Source organism: Motacilla alba, chromosome 6 (assembly GCF_015832195.1).
Source record: "Motacilla alba alba isolate MOTALB_02 chromosome 6, Motacilla_alba_V1.0_pri, whole genome shotgun sequence".
In the NCBI taxonomy this organism is placed as follows: Eukaryota; Metazoa; Chordata; class Aves; order Passeriformes; family Motacillidae; genus Motacilla; species Motacilla alba.
Window position 1 is genome coordinate 18,577,331 of NC_052021.1, and position 17,372 is coordinate 18,594,702.

The window sequence follows — 17,372 nt, forward strand, 5'->3', positions numbered from 1 at the left end:
CGGCCAGGCGGGAGAGCCGAGCGCCGCTCAGGCCGCGCAGCCCCGAGGGCCAAAGGCCCCGGGCAGGGGCGGCCGCGCCGCGCCCGGGCTATCAGCGGCGCTTAGGGGCTCAATGGGGCATCGCCGTGCGCTCGTTGGCATCAGAGCGGCCGCCGGGCCGCCTCGGGGGCTCGGGCTGCCCGGGAAAGGGCCAGGTGTCAGCGAAGAACACCGCACTTGCGAAACCCCTATCCTTTAAATCGACCATCTCTTTTTTCAGCCGAAAAAGGCTATGATTTGGAGATTGCTGAGCCCAGGTGACGTTTCCTGTCGTTGCCGCAGCCATAAGAAATAAACTGGGACCTGGGCGTGAGCTTCTGTACTTCCCTGCCTGCGGAATGCCCGGGGTCCCCGGCACCTTCCCGTCCCACAGCCTGAGGAATGCCCGGGATCCCCGGCACCTTCCCGTCCCACAGCCTGAGGAATGCCCGGGATCCCCGGCACCTTCCCGTCCCACAGCCTGAAGAATGCCCGGGGTCCCCGGCACCTTCCCGTCCCACAGCCTGAGGAATGCCCGGGGTCCCCGGCACCTTCCCGTCCCACAGCCTGAGGAATGCCCGGGATCCCCGGCACCTTCCCGTCCCGCAGCCTGAGGAATGCCCGGGATCCCCGGCACCTTCCCGTCCCACAGCCTGAAGAATGCCCGGGGTCCCCGGCACCTTCCCGTCCCACAGCCTGAGGAATGCCCGGGGTCCCCGGCACCTTCCCGTCCCACAGCCTGAGGAATGCCCGGGGTCCCCGGCACCTTCCCGTCCCACAGCCTGAGGAAAGCCCGGGGTCCCCGGCACCTTCCCGTCCCGCAGCCTGCGCAATTGCCGCTGGTGCGTTGCCGGTGCCGGGGGCTTGGCCGGGCCGCAGGACGGAGGCTGCAGTTCCCCAGGCTCAAACTCCGGCCCTACAGCTGCCCAGGGGGAGAAGGCTCTAAGGACAGAATCTGGGGTTCTGCTAGTGCAGCGCAGCAAGAACAGCCAGGCTTCGAAATATTCAGGAATAGGGGCAGGAATACACATTCTGACGAGCTATTTTAAGGCTTAACTATTTCCCAGAGTCAACTAGCTTTCAATAATTTGCCTTTTCCCCCAGCCATTGGTTGATGAAAGGGATTCCACACCCCAAAGAAATACTAAAACCGAAAACCAACCCAAAGAAACCAACCACAGCCATAAGGATAGTCATCCTTTTTAAGGCAGTCTGGCAATTTACAGAGGATTAAATAGAGCTTCCTGATGGTTCGTGCAGCAGTGCCTGTTCTTCTTGTGCCACATTGTGCTGTGTTCTCTTTCCAGGCAGGAAAGTATTGGGAGGTATTTTGTGGGGCAGATAAAAATGTCTACTGGCTCCTCTGCTTAGCCACACGATGTTAGACAGGAGTATTTGCATTGAGCAACCAGATGGAGCAATAGGAGAATAAGGTGAGGACAAAGAGGCCACAGTTCCACATAGTCCCGAATTTTTACCCCATGAAGTGCAAAAGACTAGTGGAGGAAAATGAGAAGCAGTGGTGGGTTAATCAGACCAGTGTAAAGAGGACTGTTGCTGAACATAAAGCTTCAGCCAACTTTGATCCTCAAAATTCTCCAGTTGTCTTGAAAGGGCTGCAGGTATCTCAGCTCATGCCTAGCAACAGTGCTGGATAAAATATGCCCCATTCAGCTACCTGCCCGAGAGCGTGGAAAAAGACTAGTAAGACAGGAGGAATCATCACTACACTGTTTTTCAGTCAACCTGAAAAGCTTTGCTTCCACTTCACTGCTTCTTCACATTCTTATCCCCACAAACCCTACCCTGCCCTTGGGTCTCTTCATTTACTCCCAGTATCTTCTCTAGGCATATACCTTCATTTTTACTCTCATGGTGCTGCTTCCAGACATTAATGTCTGGGAACACATAGCTAGGGTTCCCAAAGAACCTTAACTCTGCCCCAGAGGCAAAGATTTATGAAAAAAATCCTCTCTGTTTAATATAAGCTGGGACTACAAACAACGAAATGCCTCTATCGTAGTGCAACTGCAGAAATTTCAGCCTACAGTTAGCCAAACGTAACCCACTGAGTGCTGTGTTCTTTTATTTTCATATTTCCGATTAGGCAAACAACATAATGAAAGCCTCTCTCCCTATTCTTTTGTAAGACTGCATGACTCACCACTTATGTAAGCCTTGTGCAGGAGTTGGTCATAGCTCCTCTGATGATTCTAAGTCCTGGTTTGCAATTAGTGCAAAGCTTCTACCTCCCTGTTCTGTACAATAAAAATAGGTTCTCTCAACTTGTGAGTTGTGAGCAGTGTGGCTTTGGGAGCCCAGGAAAAGCTGTGAATCTGTAGGGAACTATGATATGTAGTTAAGTTAAAATTTTAGGTGGATTCTCTAGAGTTCAGCATTGGCATTGCTTTCCCTTCTCTCACAAATGACTGGATAAACAGCTTGTTGGGTCGGAAGACTTCACAATCATCTGGCTCTCAGGCATAGTGTATGGGTATGAATGGGGGTATTTATTGTATGGCCACATCGTCTTTGATGCCACTGTGGTGAATACAGCATAGCAATATTGAAAAAGCATGGTTATTGTGTGGTATCATTAGTGGCCAGAGCAAACTTGGGAGCCTTCATTGTACATTTCAGAACTTTATCAAGTTTGGACTGAAGGGGAAGTCCAACCCTGCTGTTCAGAAAGGAAGAGCTCAGGTCAGAACACACCATCCCTTCTCTCATTTGTGTCACAGCTGCCTGACACTTCCTGTGTTTTCTGTGCTGGTTCTGTAGTTCCTAATTTAATGACTCACAACAGGTGTATTCTTTCTGGGGAAAAGAAGATTACTTTTCTGCTCTGTGAATGAAACAATGATCCTCTGCAGTCTTCCCTGTGTTTTTCAGGCAGGGAGCAAGAACACAAGGTGTTTCACTCAGTTCTATAGCAGCTTAGGCCCTTTTAAAAAAAGAAGAAAGGAATGGCCCTTGCATGAAAGATGTCAGACTCCTCTTTCCTTTTAGTGGTAGGAGAGGTAGCAAAACCACGCCAACCAGAACAAGTTAAGAATTACTAAGGAAAGCTTTACCTACTAAGTTTCAGCTGAAGGCACAGGACTGTACCACATCAGCAATACTGTGTGAAGTAGGAGAGGTGACATCACCCCAGAGCCCAGAATAGCAATCCCGTGAGGGCTGGGTAGATGGAGAGAGCCACTGAGTTAGTAAGCATTTAGTATATTCAGCATTTAGTCTCAATGCTGGAATGTGGACATTATAAATGGCCCTAAGTAGCAGAGTGTTTTTACCATGTATCTAATAGATAAATAAATATCTCTCCCAGAGGACATAAACTCCCAAGTGCAGCACATCCTGACTCCCTGACATGTGCCCTATGCAAGCCCTTCAAAAACTGTACTCTCAGCAATTTTCTATGATAGTTTTGTGTAACTTACTGCTGAATTAATGATCTAGACAATAAAATACCATATTACCCGTTTTTCCAACCAGGACTTCTTTGTACTGTGCTATTATTTCTTGGAGCACTTTTGAAGGACCTGTAAGATGTATTGTTTCCCTCTAAAGACTGCATCCATCAGATGGAGAAACCAGTGCAGGAATTAGACTGTTGCATCCAAACTTACCCAGAGGTTTATAGCAGAAATTCCAGACACTCCTGTTCCTAAGAGACCAAGCAGGTAGATTGCTCCACATTTTAAATCACCTCAGTGACTACGTTACCAAATGTAAAACATAAGGAAAATTTAGGAAGAAATTTAGTAATTTCTTAGCCCATACATTGGAAATATGCCAAATTTAGATAAAATTGCTTTAGGGTCTCTACATATTTAAATTTTGCACCATCTTTATATATCTTTTGAGAAGGCACAGCCACCAGCAGCACAAGAGGCATTGCATCATTTTTCCTTGTTGAATCACTGAGATACAGCTCTTCCACTGTTCCTTAACACCTCCTCTCTTCAAGAGAGAAAACTGCTTAAACTGTAATGACTGGATTTCACATATGAATCACAGCAGTATGCAAAAGGGATTCAAGTTAGGTATTATCCCAGCAGCTTAATTTATTCATCTACCCAGTTCCTTATTTTAAAAATAAAATTATTTTGGAATAGGAAAAAAAGAAAATAACAATCAAGCTTGTCCATTCTGTTATAGCCTATTGAAAGGCAGAGGAGTGCAGCAGTTTAGACAGCAACATTTAGCTAAGTTTAGCAATCTTGGAATCAAAAGCAAAGCTGACCTTATGACTTGAGTACAACTGTCTAAAGGTGACAGTCACCTGAAGCCAAAACTTGCAGATGTAAAACCCCACTTCTTTATAGCTTTATTTGGGAGGATGACATTTATTACCTGCAACAGCCTCAATTCCTCACATGGTGCAGCCCTTTGAGAAGAGACTGAGCCACAGACAGAAGTTAGGCATTTAAAAATACCGTTTTTAATCACCATTTCTAATTAATCTATCCATTCAGCAACTTACATTTCTTTTGTGTGGGTCATTATAGTCCAGAAAAGTCAAAGGCCTACAACCTTTAGCTAAGTCTTTTTTTCTCTATGTCAAAATTTAGTTCCATAACAGAGATGTGTTGGTTTGCTATACATCTTCATCAAAAGGGTGAACACAGGGGAGTAGCGCCTGGAATAATGGAAAAGGAAGATGGGATGGGAGAACAAGGGAAAACATCTTCATAAGCAAGAAGGTTTTTTTACCTCCCCCTTTACAAACATGGCTTGAAACCAGAAGGAACAATTATGATGTTTTAACTTCTGTTGGTAAAGTATCAATTCAGCATGTTTTACCTAAGCCGTGTACACAGTTCCCACAATGGCTTACCAAGCAATCAAAGTTTCTGCTATTTAGCTTTCTAGATTTTAATTCAACTGCATTTGTCTGCTCAGCTGTGTGGATGGTAAGTCTCATCCCACAGTAGCATGGTGCTTTTAGCATCTTTACAGGAAAGAAATTTTCAGTAGTTCCCTGTGGTATGCTTTTTTTTAATTTAAAATTTATAATCACTGTTCCATGCTGACATGTCTTTCCTCAGTAAGATTTAGTGGATTTTTTCCCAGCTTGATTCCTAAATTAGCATCTCTATTTTGATTTTTTTATTATCCTCTTTTTTTACTGGGGTAAAAAACCAAAATATAAGAACACACGCATTCCATATGAGTGATTTTTGGAATCATGCACAAATAAAGTAGCAACTACAGCACTGAGTACTTGGAAACTGAGACAGCTAAAATACAAGATTTGTTTGGCTATCAACACTGTTAGTGAGGAACTGCTTCAAATATTCTGTGAAGATGTGAAAGGAATTCACTTTACACAGGTAAAGCTAAACAAACAAAAATCAGATGTTTTATGGACTGAAAGTAGAATTTATCTGAAATAACTCTACCAGATTAAAATGTATAATAGCTATATTATATTCTAGGAAAACTTTTACCTATAAATCAGTAAATCTTTAATCACATATGCTTTTGAGATCAACTACTTACAAATATTTTTGAGTATTATATTAGCACTTTTTCAGTCCTTAAAGATTTTCAACAAATGCAAGTACTGGAAAAAAGCTAGTTAGGATGCATAATTTGAAATTGTATGGATAATGGAAATATAATTAAAGATAATATGAATAATTTGGTCAGTGCACAGCATAAAGGAGAAGATGCCTCCCTGCCCACTCTTCCCAGTGCCCAATGACTTGTAGAACACACTTTTGTTTTTCCTTTTTTAATAAGTCCATAAAAGCCAAGAATTTATAAAAAGTACATGCAAGTCTATTTACATTAACAGATCAAGAAGCTGTTAACTCTCCTTAGCATACAGGAATGATGTCTTTAAAATTGGGAGTTTAAATAAAACAGGACACCAAAACTAACAGCTAAGGTGACAACAGCAGCTTTGCTGACTGCTGAATTCCTGGTTTGTTGCTGGCATAAGTAGAGATGGGGACATGACACCCAAACCAATTCACAGTCTGTATAGATTTGAAGAAAACAGAAAATTGGTTTGTTTTTACTCTTTTTCTGACCCATTTCAAGTCATATCAACAGCAATTGCAGCCCAAGTTCCTTGTTTCACCTGTTTTTGAAAGAAGGAATGTAAGTGAATATAAATGGGATCATAGAGAGAGATGTTAGAAGTCCCATCTTCAAATGCTATTCGGAAAATAAACATTCTTGAACTGTCTGCCCTGCCTAATTCCAGCTTCTGAAAAGCCAAGAAGCACCACTTCTTGGAAATCTCTACAGACCGTTTATCACTGAGCAAAAATGGGAGGAAAAGCCATTGGAAGTCTATAAAAGGTTTGTTTTTTTTTTTTACAAAAAGGAAGTTTGTATTCTTGTTTCATCATTCATCTTTGAATATTTGTACTTCCACTTAAAGTAAACAAGATAATTTCATAGTGAACAAAAAAGCTAAAACTTTTTTGCTTTCCATAGCTTAGGGATAGGAAGGACATTAGGCATATGTAACTATTCCTAGTTTAAGCCATACAGTAATTCAATGTTGCTGCAACAATATGGTTTTCTTCTCAAAATCTGTCCACATCTTCCACCTTAAAATTTCCTTGTGCAGCACATGAGTACCTTGAAGACAGACCCAATGTTGTACTTGGATTTGCTACAAATAACTGGTATTAGAACTTACCCACCTGTCAAGAAACTTTAAGTTTTCCCTACCCGTAGAAGATGAATGACATGTAACTTTGATATATGCTCCAACTATGCCCCAAAATGATTATGGTGAGTAAAATACAGTGGCACCCTTCCCCCTCTCACCAGCTAACACCCCAGCCTATATCAAGGTATAAAATTTTAAGTGGTAGGAGGTAACTGGCCATAAATCACAGTGAAACATATGAACATTTAGTAAGATTTCAATTTTAAGTCCACAGCCTGTGACAAACATAACAGTTATTGTCACCTCAGTTTTAAGAAATACTGTAGAGCAAGCACTTGCCAGTGGTGTATGGGATTGTAACTGGATTGCTGGTTATGGTGTTAATGGGTGCTCTGGAATTTAGTAAGTTTTCCATAATATAATAATATAACTTACATAAGTAAGTTATCAATTGTCAGTTAACTCAATATCCTGCTATACTTTCCATTTTTTGTGATTAAACAAACCTTCATGACATTAGAATTAAATCCCAAGTTAGTTAAACATTAGAACAAAATTCTCACTACAGATGCAAGTTACGGAAAATTACTCTGATGCACTTGTCAGTACACGTGAATCTCTCATGCTAACTACAATCACCTCCCCTTTTTCTTTTTTTTTGATGGCACACTGTGTGCCCTATGACCATTCAAGTAATAAAACAGGAAATCAAGGAAGTAGTTTTCCAGAATTTCACAGAAATCAAAGTCTTACAATCCATGGCAACATCCATAGATCTTATTGCAATAAAAGGTCAGGATATGTTCTTCATCCCATTTATATTAAGATTTCTTTTGAAGAAAAGGTGCTGATAGTTTGTATTGTTTCATCTATGAGGTAGATGGCACTTTTATATAAATAGTATAAATCAGAAATTAAGTTAGCGTTAAGCCTGCAACAAATCCTGCACCACTGACTGTATTCAGGAATACAAAACACTTCAGAATTTTCAAAGTCACAGAATGTTCCTCCTTTGAGATGAGAATGGTGGTCAGCTGGACAGAGAGGTGCCTTCACTGATCAAGGGTCATCGGAATTCTGGCTTTAGCCTCCAGACCCCTTCCCCGTTTGGGCTCCTGTGGAAGGTGCAGATATTGCGGAGCAGTTCTCTAAAGACACAGGAGTGCTCCGCAGGCAGTTTGGACTCAAATTCCTGCAGCAACTCCCGAGTGCTGGCCTCGCCGTCCACGCGGGCCTGGAACGCCAGGAAGTTCCGCAGATCCACAAGCAGCTCATCGTATTCTGTGGAACCCTGGACTGGGGTGGGCGCTGGCTGATGATTCTCATCGCCCTCGTTCCTTGACTGCTGTGGTAAAACAAGGTGGTTTCTTGCCCTCATACGAGCTAATAAAGATGAAGAGTCCAGAGCACTGGAGGACGATTCTCCAGCTTTTCCACTGAAGTGCTCACTGGAACTAGACTTTCTAATATTTTGTTTCTTTATTGTATCTCCATCCTCCTGCAAATAAACACACAGATTATGGGGAAAATTGCATTTTGAGACCCACAGAATCTATTAAACAAAAGCTGCCTGTTGGTTCGACTTAAATAACAAACACCACTACTCAGAACTTGGTCATCTGAAATATACCATAAAGAGGTGATATATTCTGGTCTCAACTTTAGAACTTAAGAAGCAAAAGAAAATCTTTGCTGGTTTTGAGACAGATAAGCAAACCATGGTGTAATTTGTGACTGCTGTATTTAACTAGACTTCATCAAAACAAAAAAATCAAAGTTATAGGTAACTAAAAATTCTAGAATTCTACATAATCATACAAAAAATGCGTATGACACATCTACAGTGTAAGTCAGATTTATCGCATAAATCATAACAATCCATATATATCAGCTATTAAAACAGAAATGTTAGCTTGTGCTTCTTACCTTGTGCTTCTTTGCAAGTGATGCACAAGTGGAATGTGAAGAAAGCAGCATGGAGTTTCTTTTTTGGCCAAATCGACTCCTAGAAACCCATGAAAGAATTAACTCCATGAAACATCCTTCTCAAAATGACTACGACAGTTTTTCAAAGACAGACTGGGTTTGTGTTTTAGGGTTCTCAAGAGCCCTCTGCTAAGCTCTCTCTTCTACTGTGCAACAATAATTATTTCTTTGTACTTCAGAAGAGACCACCTATGCTTGTAATATGCTTTCATGTCTATATTAAATATAAATCATGCACATGACTGATGCATGTTACTGCAAACACCAAGACAAAAAAATGTATCTCTCTAACAACCTAAGCAACTCCTCTGTCTTTGGGAAAGCAGAGTGAGAACTGAACTCACTTTATTCCTGATGGTGCACCTGAAAGACCACTTGTTCCTGTCCAGGTTGGCACACCAGAAGCAGCTCCTAAACATTGCTGACGAGAGAGTCTCAGGGCTCTCAAGGCGTCCTGGGCCACTCTGCTTGCTTCTGCTTCCTCCAGCACATGATCTGCATTGGAAGCGTCCATAATGGCATCATGCTTCATAACACTGTGTACCCCTAAAACCAGAGGATAAAAAAGGTGAAGGAGGACATCTCTTTATGTGAAAATCAAATACTCACTTTTTAAGTGAATGCCACAATTGCATTTTTCCTTCTTCAGGGTGATTATATTAAGCACATCAGTATAGTAATTTCTAATGAGAGAACCCCCTTCTTTATCAGTTAAGTAATCAATCTGACAGCAAATCACTTCTGGTGTGCTGATGAGGTCATTATTCATAACAGACCTGGCAATTATGTGGGTAAATTGATCATTTCCATTGTTATGGACCCCCTTGTGTAAATGAAGGTTGATTACATCCTGGAAATATCCAGGAGAAACACTGCGTACACTTCTACACCTAGAAACGTGGATCTCTCTGAACAGTTTGTGCCAAGGTAATTAGCAAATTTGTAACTGGAATGAAAGTAAACTGGAATTAAATTGAAATTAAATTTAAATAATGAACATTTTAAGTTTTACTAAATTAACAGAACAAACATGTTTTTTATTGTAGCTCTAAGCATCAGAGTAACAGATCTGCTCTTTCTCTCATTTGCATAGGTTTTATATACTTCTGTTTAGTCAGGAGCCAAACAACTGTTACCTGATTTTTTGAAAAGTTTCTGCAAGACATAGTCATCATTTTTCTTTGAGTCTTGCTCTTCACTGTTGTCTCTTCTGTATTGCTTTTGTTTCACTAGATGAGGAATGCGCTTTCCTTCAAATTTGGCATCTTTGTGATGTTTCTTCTTAGACTTATCTCTGTGGCTCTCATGTGACAGCATATCCACCTTGTGCTTTGTTTTTGAGATACACTTAAAATGATTATTATCAAATTGCCCATCTTCAGTTTTAGCATCCTGCTTTTCCCAAGAGCCAGCTGCATCATAAGCGAGGCTAAGATCTGTCCTGGCATCTGCATTAGCTGCTCCACGTCCCTCACCAGCCACCATGGCAGTCAGACCTTCGGCATTCTCTGCAGACCTTGCACTGCATGACACTGACTGGGACATGCATTTGTCATCACTTTCCAAGCATTCCTCCTTGCTTTTATTGAATGAATTTGTATCAGCAGCAGCTTGAGCATTATCTTTTGTGTAGGTATTTTGGTCAAAGGCTTCCAAAGTTCCCTTGGTTTCCTCACTTGTCTCTATTGCTTTAGAAGAAGAATCTTTCATGTGTGTGGTGGAATAGGAATTGGAGGACTTCTTCTTTTGTGAGCTGCTTTCTTCAAGATGGACATCACATTTAGAAGTGCCATTAGCAGGTGGCTTTGGGACTTGAACATCTGAACCAGTACCTGAGGGATGAATAAAATTAGTGTTAATTTAACAAACAATTAAGACATTTTTTCTTCCAAACAAACAGAAAAAAACCCCATGTACCTGCAAAAATTGCACTTGTTTCTGTCCCCTGAGACACATCTGGGCTGTTCAGAGTAAACAGTTCATAAAGGTCATTGGATTTGAAGAAGCGATTCTGCTTAGGGTCTTTCAGCACTCTGTTTGTTAAAAATTGTTTGAAAATTTGTCTAAAAAAGAAAAAAAAAATTTGTGCATGAAACAATGTCTAGCTATGTTTAAGTACTGAGTACAGTACTTAAACAGAAAACTATAAGCACAAACACTACCCTGCAGAACAATTAAGCAGTGGGAAGATGATGTTAGTTTCCAAAAGACCATCTTGAGTTAGTAACTTTCAAACAACCAAGTAAATTGTTAAACACAGGGATTTATTATTTTGCAACAACCTCATAACACAACAGGTAACCACTATCCTGAGATGTCCTATGAGGCATCTCTTAACTAAGCAATAAATAACTTCACAGCTAGAACTTTTTTGTCCATTAAAATTGAGAAGCTTGCATATGTAACAATAAAACGAACAGAAAGCTCCTGAAAGAAAAAACTACAGCTTGTTAAAATGACAACGCTTTATGGGTTCAATTGACTGGAGGAATCAAAAGCAGCAGAGTAGCTCAGTCTGATGGTGATGACTGGATGACAGACACTGAAAAGGGGAATCAGACTTGTGGCTGAGAAGAAAAGAGCCCACCTACAGAGGACCAAAAGGAACAAGCCTGTACAAAGCTGCAAGAAATCTTCTAGTATTGGTAAAACTGCTTCTGTGCCATGTCTGTACTACATAGTGCCTAGACCAAAAGCTGTTTTCTGCACAAAAAGTACATCCCTAAATGGAACTGGAAATAGTTCTCTCGAACAGTTATCACACTTTTGGTTATGCTGATATTAAGCAGGGAAACTATTTTTAAATTCAGTGGTCAAAAAACGAAGTTTTCATTTACAGGGAAGAAAACACAGGAAAACAGTAAGCGTGGGCATTTCATTATTTAGAGCTTTTTGTTCCTCTGAATTTTCGAAGAGGGTATTTCAGTTCTGAAGAGTGAAGTCTAGACACAGGATTCCCATCTACATTAATCTGGAATTCATGTGAGTGAAGCTAACTACTGAGAAAGTTGAATGGGAAAGCAAACCAAAAAGATTTCATTGATTTTGAAATACAAGCACTTCAAAGACTTTAGCTACACTTTGGAATAAATAACATGAATATGACTGGTAGTTATTGGGATTTAATTCTTTCACTTTGGAATGAATTGGGAATAAAATCAAATTGGGTTTGCACAGTAGTAAATAGATCTATGTACCACATACATCTTGATACATCCCAAAGAGAATATAAAGAACTTGATGACTTGAATTTGCATTTCAGACTAGTTGAGTCTCATGTTTTGAATAAGGTGCTCACTGTTTTCTGTCTATGCTTCATACTATGTTTTACAGTGAATTCTGGATGTGCTGGACACAGCTGCTGGAACAGACTGATAAGGTACATTTAGCACATGGGTCTTGCTGCTAGGGATGGAGCAGTACAGATGGGAGTCTAGTATTTCTCAGTAGAAACTTTTAAAAGTTTTCCATGATGTGCCCATCATGACCAAGGCGGGGGATTAGAAGCAATGTGTGCACATGCACAGTTATGTCACTGTTACACCACCTTGGATTTGCTAAAAGCACTTTCCTGAGCATGCAGCTGTATCCAAGAAATCATTCTGACTGACCTGTGGTATATCTTCTCCTCAATAGTCCCTGCAGTGAGCAGCCTATACACAGTCACCTCTTTCTTCTGGCCTATTCTCCAAGCACGTTCCCGAGCCTGTAACACAAAAGGTTTGGTTACCAGATATGAGCCTTTCCAATGTGTCTGACAGAGAGCTAATGATAACACTCTTTCAAACTTAGTTTGGACATTTAACAAATACTTCAAGAAGTGGCATTTCTAGAGCATAGGGTAATTAACTCAGCAGGAGAGGAAAAAGATCTAGAAAGTCTCCAATTGTACCAAGAAATCTATGTGAAAAATAGCAATACATAGATTATGTGAAAATCAGAACTTTTACCTAGAATATGTACTTTACATAGACTTATTCCAGAAGGAAATTTCCCAATAGAGTGTTAGTACACACCCTTCTTTTGAACTTTTCTTCTTTAACTTAACTGAAATCTTTCCTACAAACATCTTGAACCAACCACTAATACAGAGTACTCTAAGTCAGACACTTGCAGATCTCAGAGCTACATACGATTTCTATAAAAAAGCTTTTTTCTCTCAAACTTGCAAGGACCATATAACTGCTACATGATTTGATAAATCAGTCTTACCACACTGTGAGATAAGATGAGATAATGAACAACTTCTAAAAGCTTAGAGCAGCTCTCTAAGGTCACAGCTACATATCATTATCTAGTGAGAAAGCCAATTTGAGCAGCATCTGTTCTCCTCTTCTCACCCAGCACTGTCTCCACCAACAGTCCTGCCTGTTCAAGAGCTTGCATAACTGTACTTTCCCTTCTGAAACATCTGGTTTATTTATTGTAAAAACACAGGCCATTTGAATGTTTCTTTGACTGCACTGTAACTGACTACATGAATCAACAATACTGAAGAGTGGTAAGGTATAACAGCATATAGGGGATGTGGTGGGAACCACTTAAATTGGCTTTGCCACAAGAGTAATCATAATGTGGAGCTGCACCCTAAGTGACCATTGCTGGGAACAGCAACTTAGGAAAGAGCAACACAGTGCTTTAACACTATTCGAGGAGATAAATATCATTTCGTCTTCAGTTTTATTTCAACTCAGCTGGTAAATGGAATATAATAAATCAAACTCACCTGTGTGTCTACACTGGGATTCCAGTCAGGATCATAAATAATTACCCGGTCAGCACCAACCAAGTTAACTCCAATGCCACCAACACGAGTTGTTAGAAGAAAAAGAAATATGGACTTGTCCTGTGACACAAGAGAGAATTTACTAAAGCAAGAATTAGCAAAATGTAACATTTAAAAAAAAAATCCTGGATTATTTTATCAGCAGTATATGCACAGATGCAAAGGAAGCCAAGAGAAGGAACACATTTCCTTGCTCATCTAGTATTTCTTTTGACAAATAAAAGTAGTCTGATCTAAATTTCATTTACTGTTACCCAATAAAATTGCTTTTCCCCCTTCTCAAATGTGTTTCTTTCCTTAGCAGAAAACCCAGCTCATGTATGAAATAAGGATTACTTTTTTCCCCTCTCTCACAAAGACGGGTTTCATTCCACTGAACTCCCTAGTTTTGTGTCTCCAACCTGTAGCAGTATATTTAAAAACAGAACAAAAAGGAATGGAAGAACTCAATCATACTCATTAATATGTATTCATGTGTGGGATGGAACACCTCACCTCATTGTATTTTGCTACAAGAGGCTGTCTGGAAGCTACTGCTGTGGTGCCATCCATCCTGAGGTAGGAATAGTTTCTGTATCTCACAAAGACTTCAAGTATCTGCATCATCTGTGGTGATGGAAAAGATTGAATGAAATCCAGATGTGAAGACTGAGCATCTCTATGATGAACCTGTAAGAATTTCTGGCACTAACTGCAGTGTCAATCAAACAAACAATGACAATGAAAAACTTGAAACACTTTCTTAAATGAGAGAAAAACAACTTATGTAAATGGGGCAAAAAAAAATTTCACAGCTGAACACAGTGGAATATTTGAGCTTGGTTTGGAAGTCCAGGGTCATAGCTTCAAGACAATTAGGCTGGTGTGCAACATCCCAAGGAAATCCACAGAAGGAAGACAAAACTGTGAGTACATAGGGAAAACAAACAAAGGTCACTGCCTGTACCACTGTCCTGAAGGGAGCGATTCTGAGGATCAGAGGTGCAAAGGCACTACACAGAGCATGCCAAGTGACACCAACTGTGTCCTGGAACTACACAGCAGGGACAGCCTGGTACCACGTGGGTACAACTGATACAGCTTTGACCCAATGTAGTGAAACTGGGCCACTGCCACAATGCTGTGTCATTTCAGTAAAGCTTACTGAGTTTGGGAACTGGTCTCTGATTATTCCAAAGACATCAGTCATTTCAGTAACTTTTTCAGTAAGATATTGATTTTATGAGAAAGACACTAGGAAAGGTGGTTCTACTTGCAGGTTTTTTGGAACTCTCACACATGTTTTAATAGTAATAGCTAAAACTAAAAACAATTAGCTCATCTTACCTGTCTTGACTGAGTAAAAAACAGCACCCTGTGACCTTGCTTGTGCCATATTTTCAGCAAGGATTCTACCACTATCATTTTTCCAGAACGTTTCCAATATCCAAACTGATTTGGATCCTCCGCTTCAGCATCTGGTACACTCTTCAAAATTCTGGGACTATCAGCAACGAAGTCAGGGTGATTGCAAATCTTTCTCAAAGTTGATAGTCCTAAGAGAATCTAAAGAATAAAGGAGAAAAATATTTCCATTTTCATGATGAATACTTGTATCTATATTGCTTGTGGAAAAAAAAATAAACAGCAATAGATTAATCCACTCACCATCAATGTTTATTATTAATAAAGTTTTGATGCTAATACTTGTTTAAGGGAAAATTTTAGGAAAAACCAGTACAAAAGAAAGTGATTGAGATTTTATGTACTTGCAAGCCTATTCTGTGACGTCAAGGGAATTCAGCAACAATATCCACACTAGTAAAACCAGTCCCTCCCTAGCTGTAAGGCCATGTTTTTCTCACTCAAAAGGAAAAATGCCACCAATTTGTTTCTTGAAATGATCATGTCTTCCCTTCCAACTCCTACCGTATTAGCAGGTAACTTAAGATAGACCTTGAGGACAGTCAGTATACCCATCAGAATGCATGATAACAAAGAATAAATGAATTAACATATTTAAACAAATATACAAACCTAAAATTACCACTTTTGATGCCATGTTAAGAGGGTTCTATTCAGTTATTCATTCAATAATATTACAAATGTTATTTATGCTTCTGAATATGCTGAAAAATGAACTAGCTTGAAACAGTGAATCCCTCAATCTTTTAACACTACAAGCTGGATGAGCCTGCCCATAATTTATGGTTTGTTTTTACAAAGCTGTTTTTCAGCTGGGATTTGCTGTTGTCATCACAGAATATCTAATAAAAGCATTGACATTTACTGTTCAAAATTTTCAGATCCTTAGTAAATATGATAGCCCATTTTGTAACATCTTTGGTAAATTTCTGCAGATAGTCTTGCACAAACCATCTCTAAAAGTACAAACTCCTTAAAGAAATTTTTACTGGGATAACTACAATGGCTATGCATTTGAAAAAACTTGCCCACTATACCATTGTGAGAACTGGAAAATTAAAAAAATTAAAACAGTAATAAGGTCAATGTGTTCTATGTATGGGACTGCAATATATATGGCCGTGCTGACCATACCACTGACTGGAGCCACTGGGTATGCATTGAGAATGGATTTCACAACTCATAAGACAAGAAAATATGGTGCATTACACATTATAGCCAACACATAATACCTCTCCTCCTACAAACAAGGGCTAAAATGGAAGGGAGACACATCCATTGCATGCATAAAAATGTCAAACAAACCACATGTGTGCAACGGAGGAGTCACAGGGAATAGCAGATTCTGGACAGGCAGCAGCAGCCTGAACATTCAGCAACTGAAAATGTACCCCAATTATTCCTTTCACTTGGTCACAGAAATTTCAACACTTACATTATGAGGATGGAGGCAGAAGCTGTTGAGAAGTGACTAGTAAGACAGTAACAAGGATGTTTTCTATTTGCTCTGCTTTTTGTTAATACTGTGAAATCATAACAAAGTTATCACATCTGACTTGTACTCTTGGGAGTAACTATGCTATTCCTTTGCTTCGCTCGGGCAATTAGTTAAAAGCATGAATACAGTTACCTACAACAGGTCACCCAAAAAGCCAGAATTTGTTCCCAAGATCACAAACATATTGTGAAGCTCAATCCATTCCTACTTTTATCTGGTCATGTCACTACATACGGATCACTAACTCAAACATATTTCATCTAACATTTCTGAGGACAAAAAATAGACAACTACAAAAACTGAATAGAGATCAGTGTGTTTGCTTTCCTTACTGCTCAGAATTCAGCTAGAAGAGTGTGAGGGCCAGTCTATGATTTTATCCATCAAACCTAGCCGTCACTATCCTTATTAATGCCCACCTGCATGTCTCCATTGAGAATCTGGTAAACTTCTTTAGAGTTGATGTAATTCTGATAGATTTGACGCTGCTCCTCTGTCAAACGGCAAAAGAGGACCTGCAAAACAAACCAACCACTCAAGCCCAACCTGTGGGAATTTTAGAATTTTACCATGTGCTACAATGAAACTTCACAGATGTCTGACATACTGAAATACAAAGTCAAAAGATACTGCATAGAAATCACTAGAAATAAAAAAAAAAATTAGAGAATGAACATGATGATCAAGATGAGTTTCATGTGCTCTTTCCCAGTAGTTAGATTTTTCCCTCAAATTGCTTTAGTTTTGGAAGTGCTGCCATTTTCTAGTTTTAATGAGGTAACTGTGCAATGTTAGCACTCTCTCAAAGCTGTTTATAGTGAACTCTTTCCATTGTGCATCTGTCACCTCCCTTTCAACCTGCAAATTCTTAGAAGTTTAGCAGATGTGGTCTGTCCTGTCTTTAGACCTTAAGCATGAAATAGAATGATTTCTCAGGTGCTCTGATGGGCTAAAATTGAAGAAAATCACTTCCTTGCATCCTTGCATCAACATTACGCTCTAAATCAAACTGATTTGAGTGCACTGTGGCTCACCCAACATTATGC

The 17,372-nt window shown here is 40.0% G+C and overlaps 1 protein-coding gene across 2 annotated transcripts in view; it reads right to left on the minus strand.

Moving 5' to 3' along the window:
- Positions 1-5,742: 5,742 nt before the first annotated feature.
- ERCC6 (ERCC excision repair 6, chromatin remodeling factor) overlaps positions 5,743-17,372 on the minus strand; it is a 44,982-nt gene continuing 33,352 nt past the window's right edge. For both annotated transcript variants that reach the window (XM_038140789.1, XM_038140788.1), the window contains 10 exons: positions 16,746-16,841; positions 14,751-14,969; positions 13,920-14,030; positions 13,365-13,484; positions 12,250-12,344; positions 10,556-10,701; positions 9,775-10,470; positions 8,983-9,184; positions 8,579-8,657; positions 5,743-8,150 (listed from right to left, as the gene is read on the minus strand). In XM_038140789.1, the coding sequence (XP_037996717.1) occupies positions 7,719-8,150; positions 8,579-8,657; positions 8,983-9,184; positions 9,775-10,470; positions 10,556-10,701; positions 12,250-12,344; positions 13,365-13,484; positions 13,920-14,030; positions 14,751-14,969; positions 16,746-16,841 (2,196 nt within the window). In that variant the 3' untranslated portion in view covers positions 5,743-7,718. The remainder of the gene's footprint in view (positions 8,151-8,578; positions 8,658-8,982; positions 9,185-9,774; positions 10,471-10,555; positions 10,702-12,249; positions 12,345-13,364; positions 13,485-13,919; positions 14,031-14,750; positions 14,970-16,745; positions 16,842-17,372) is intronic.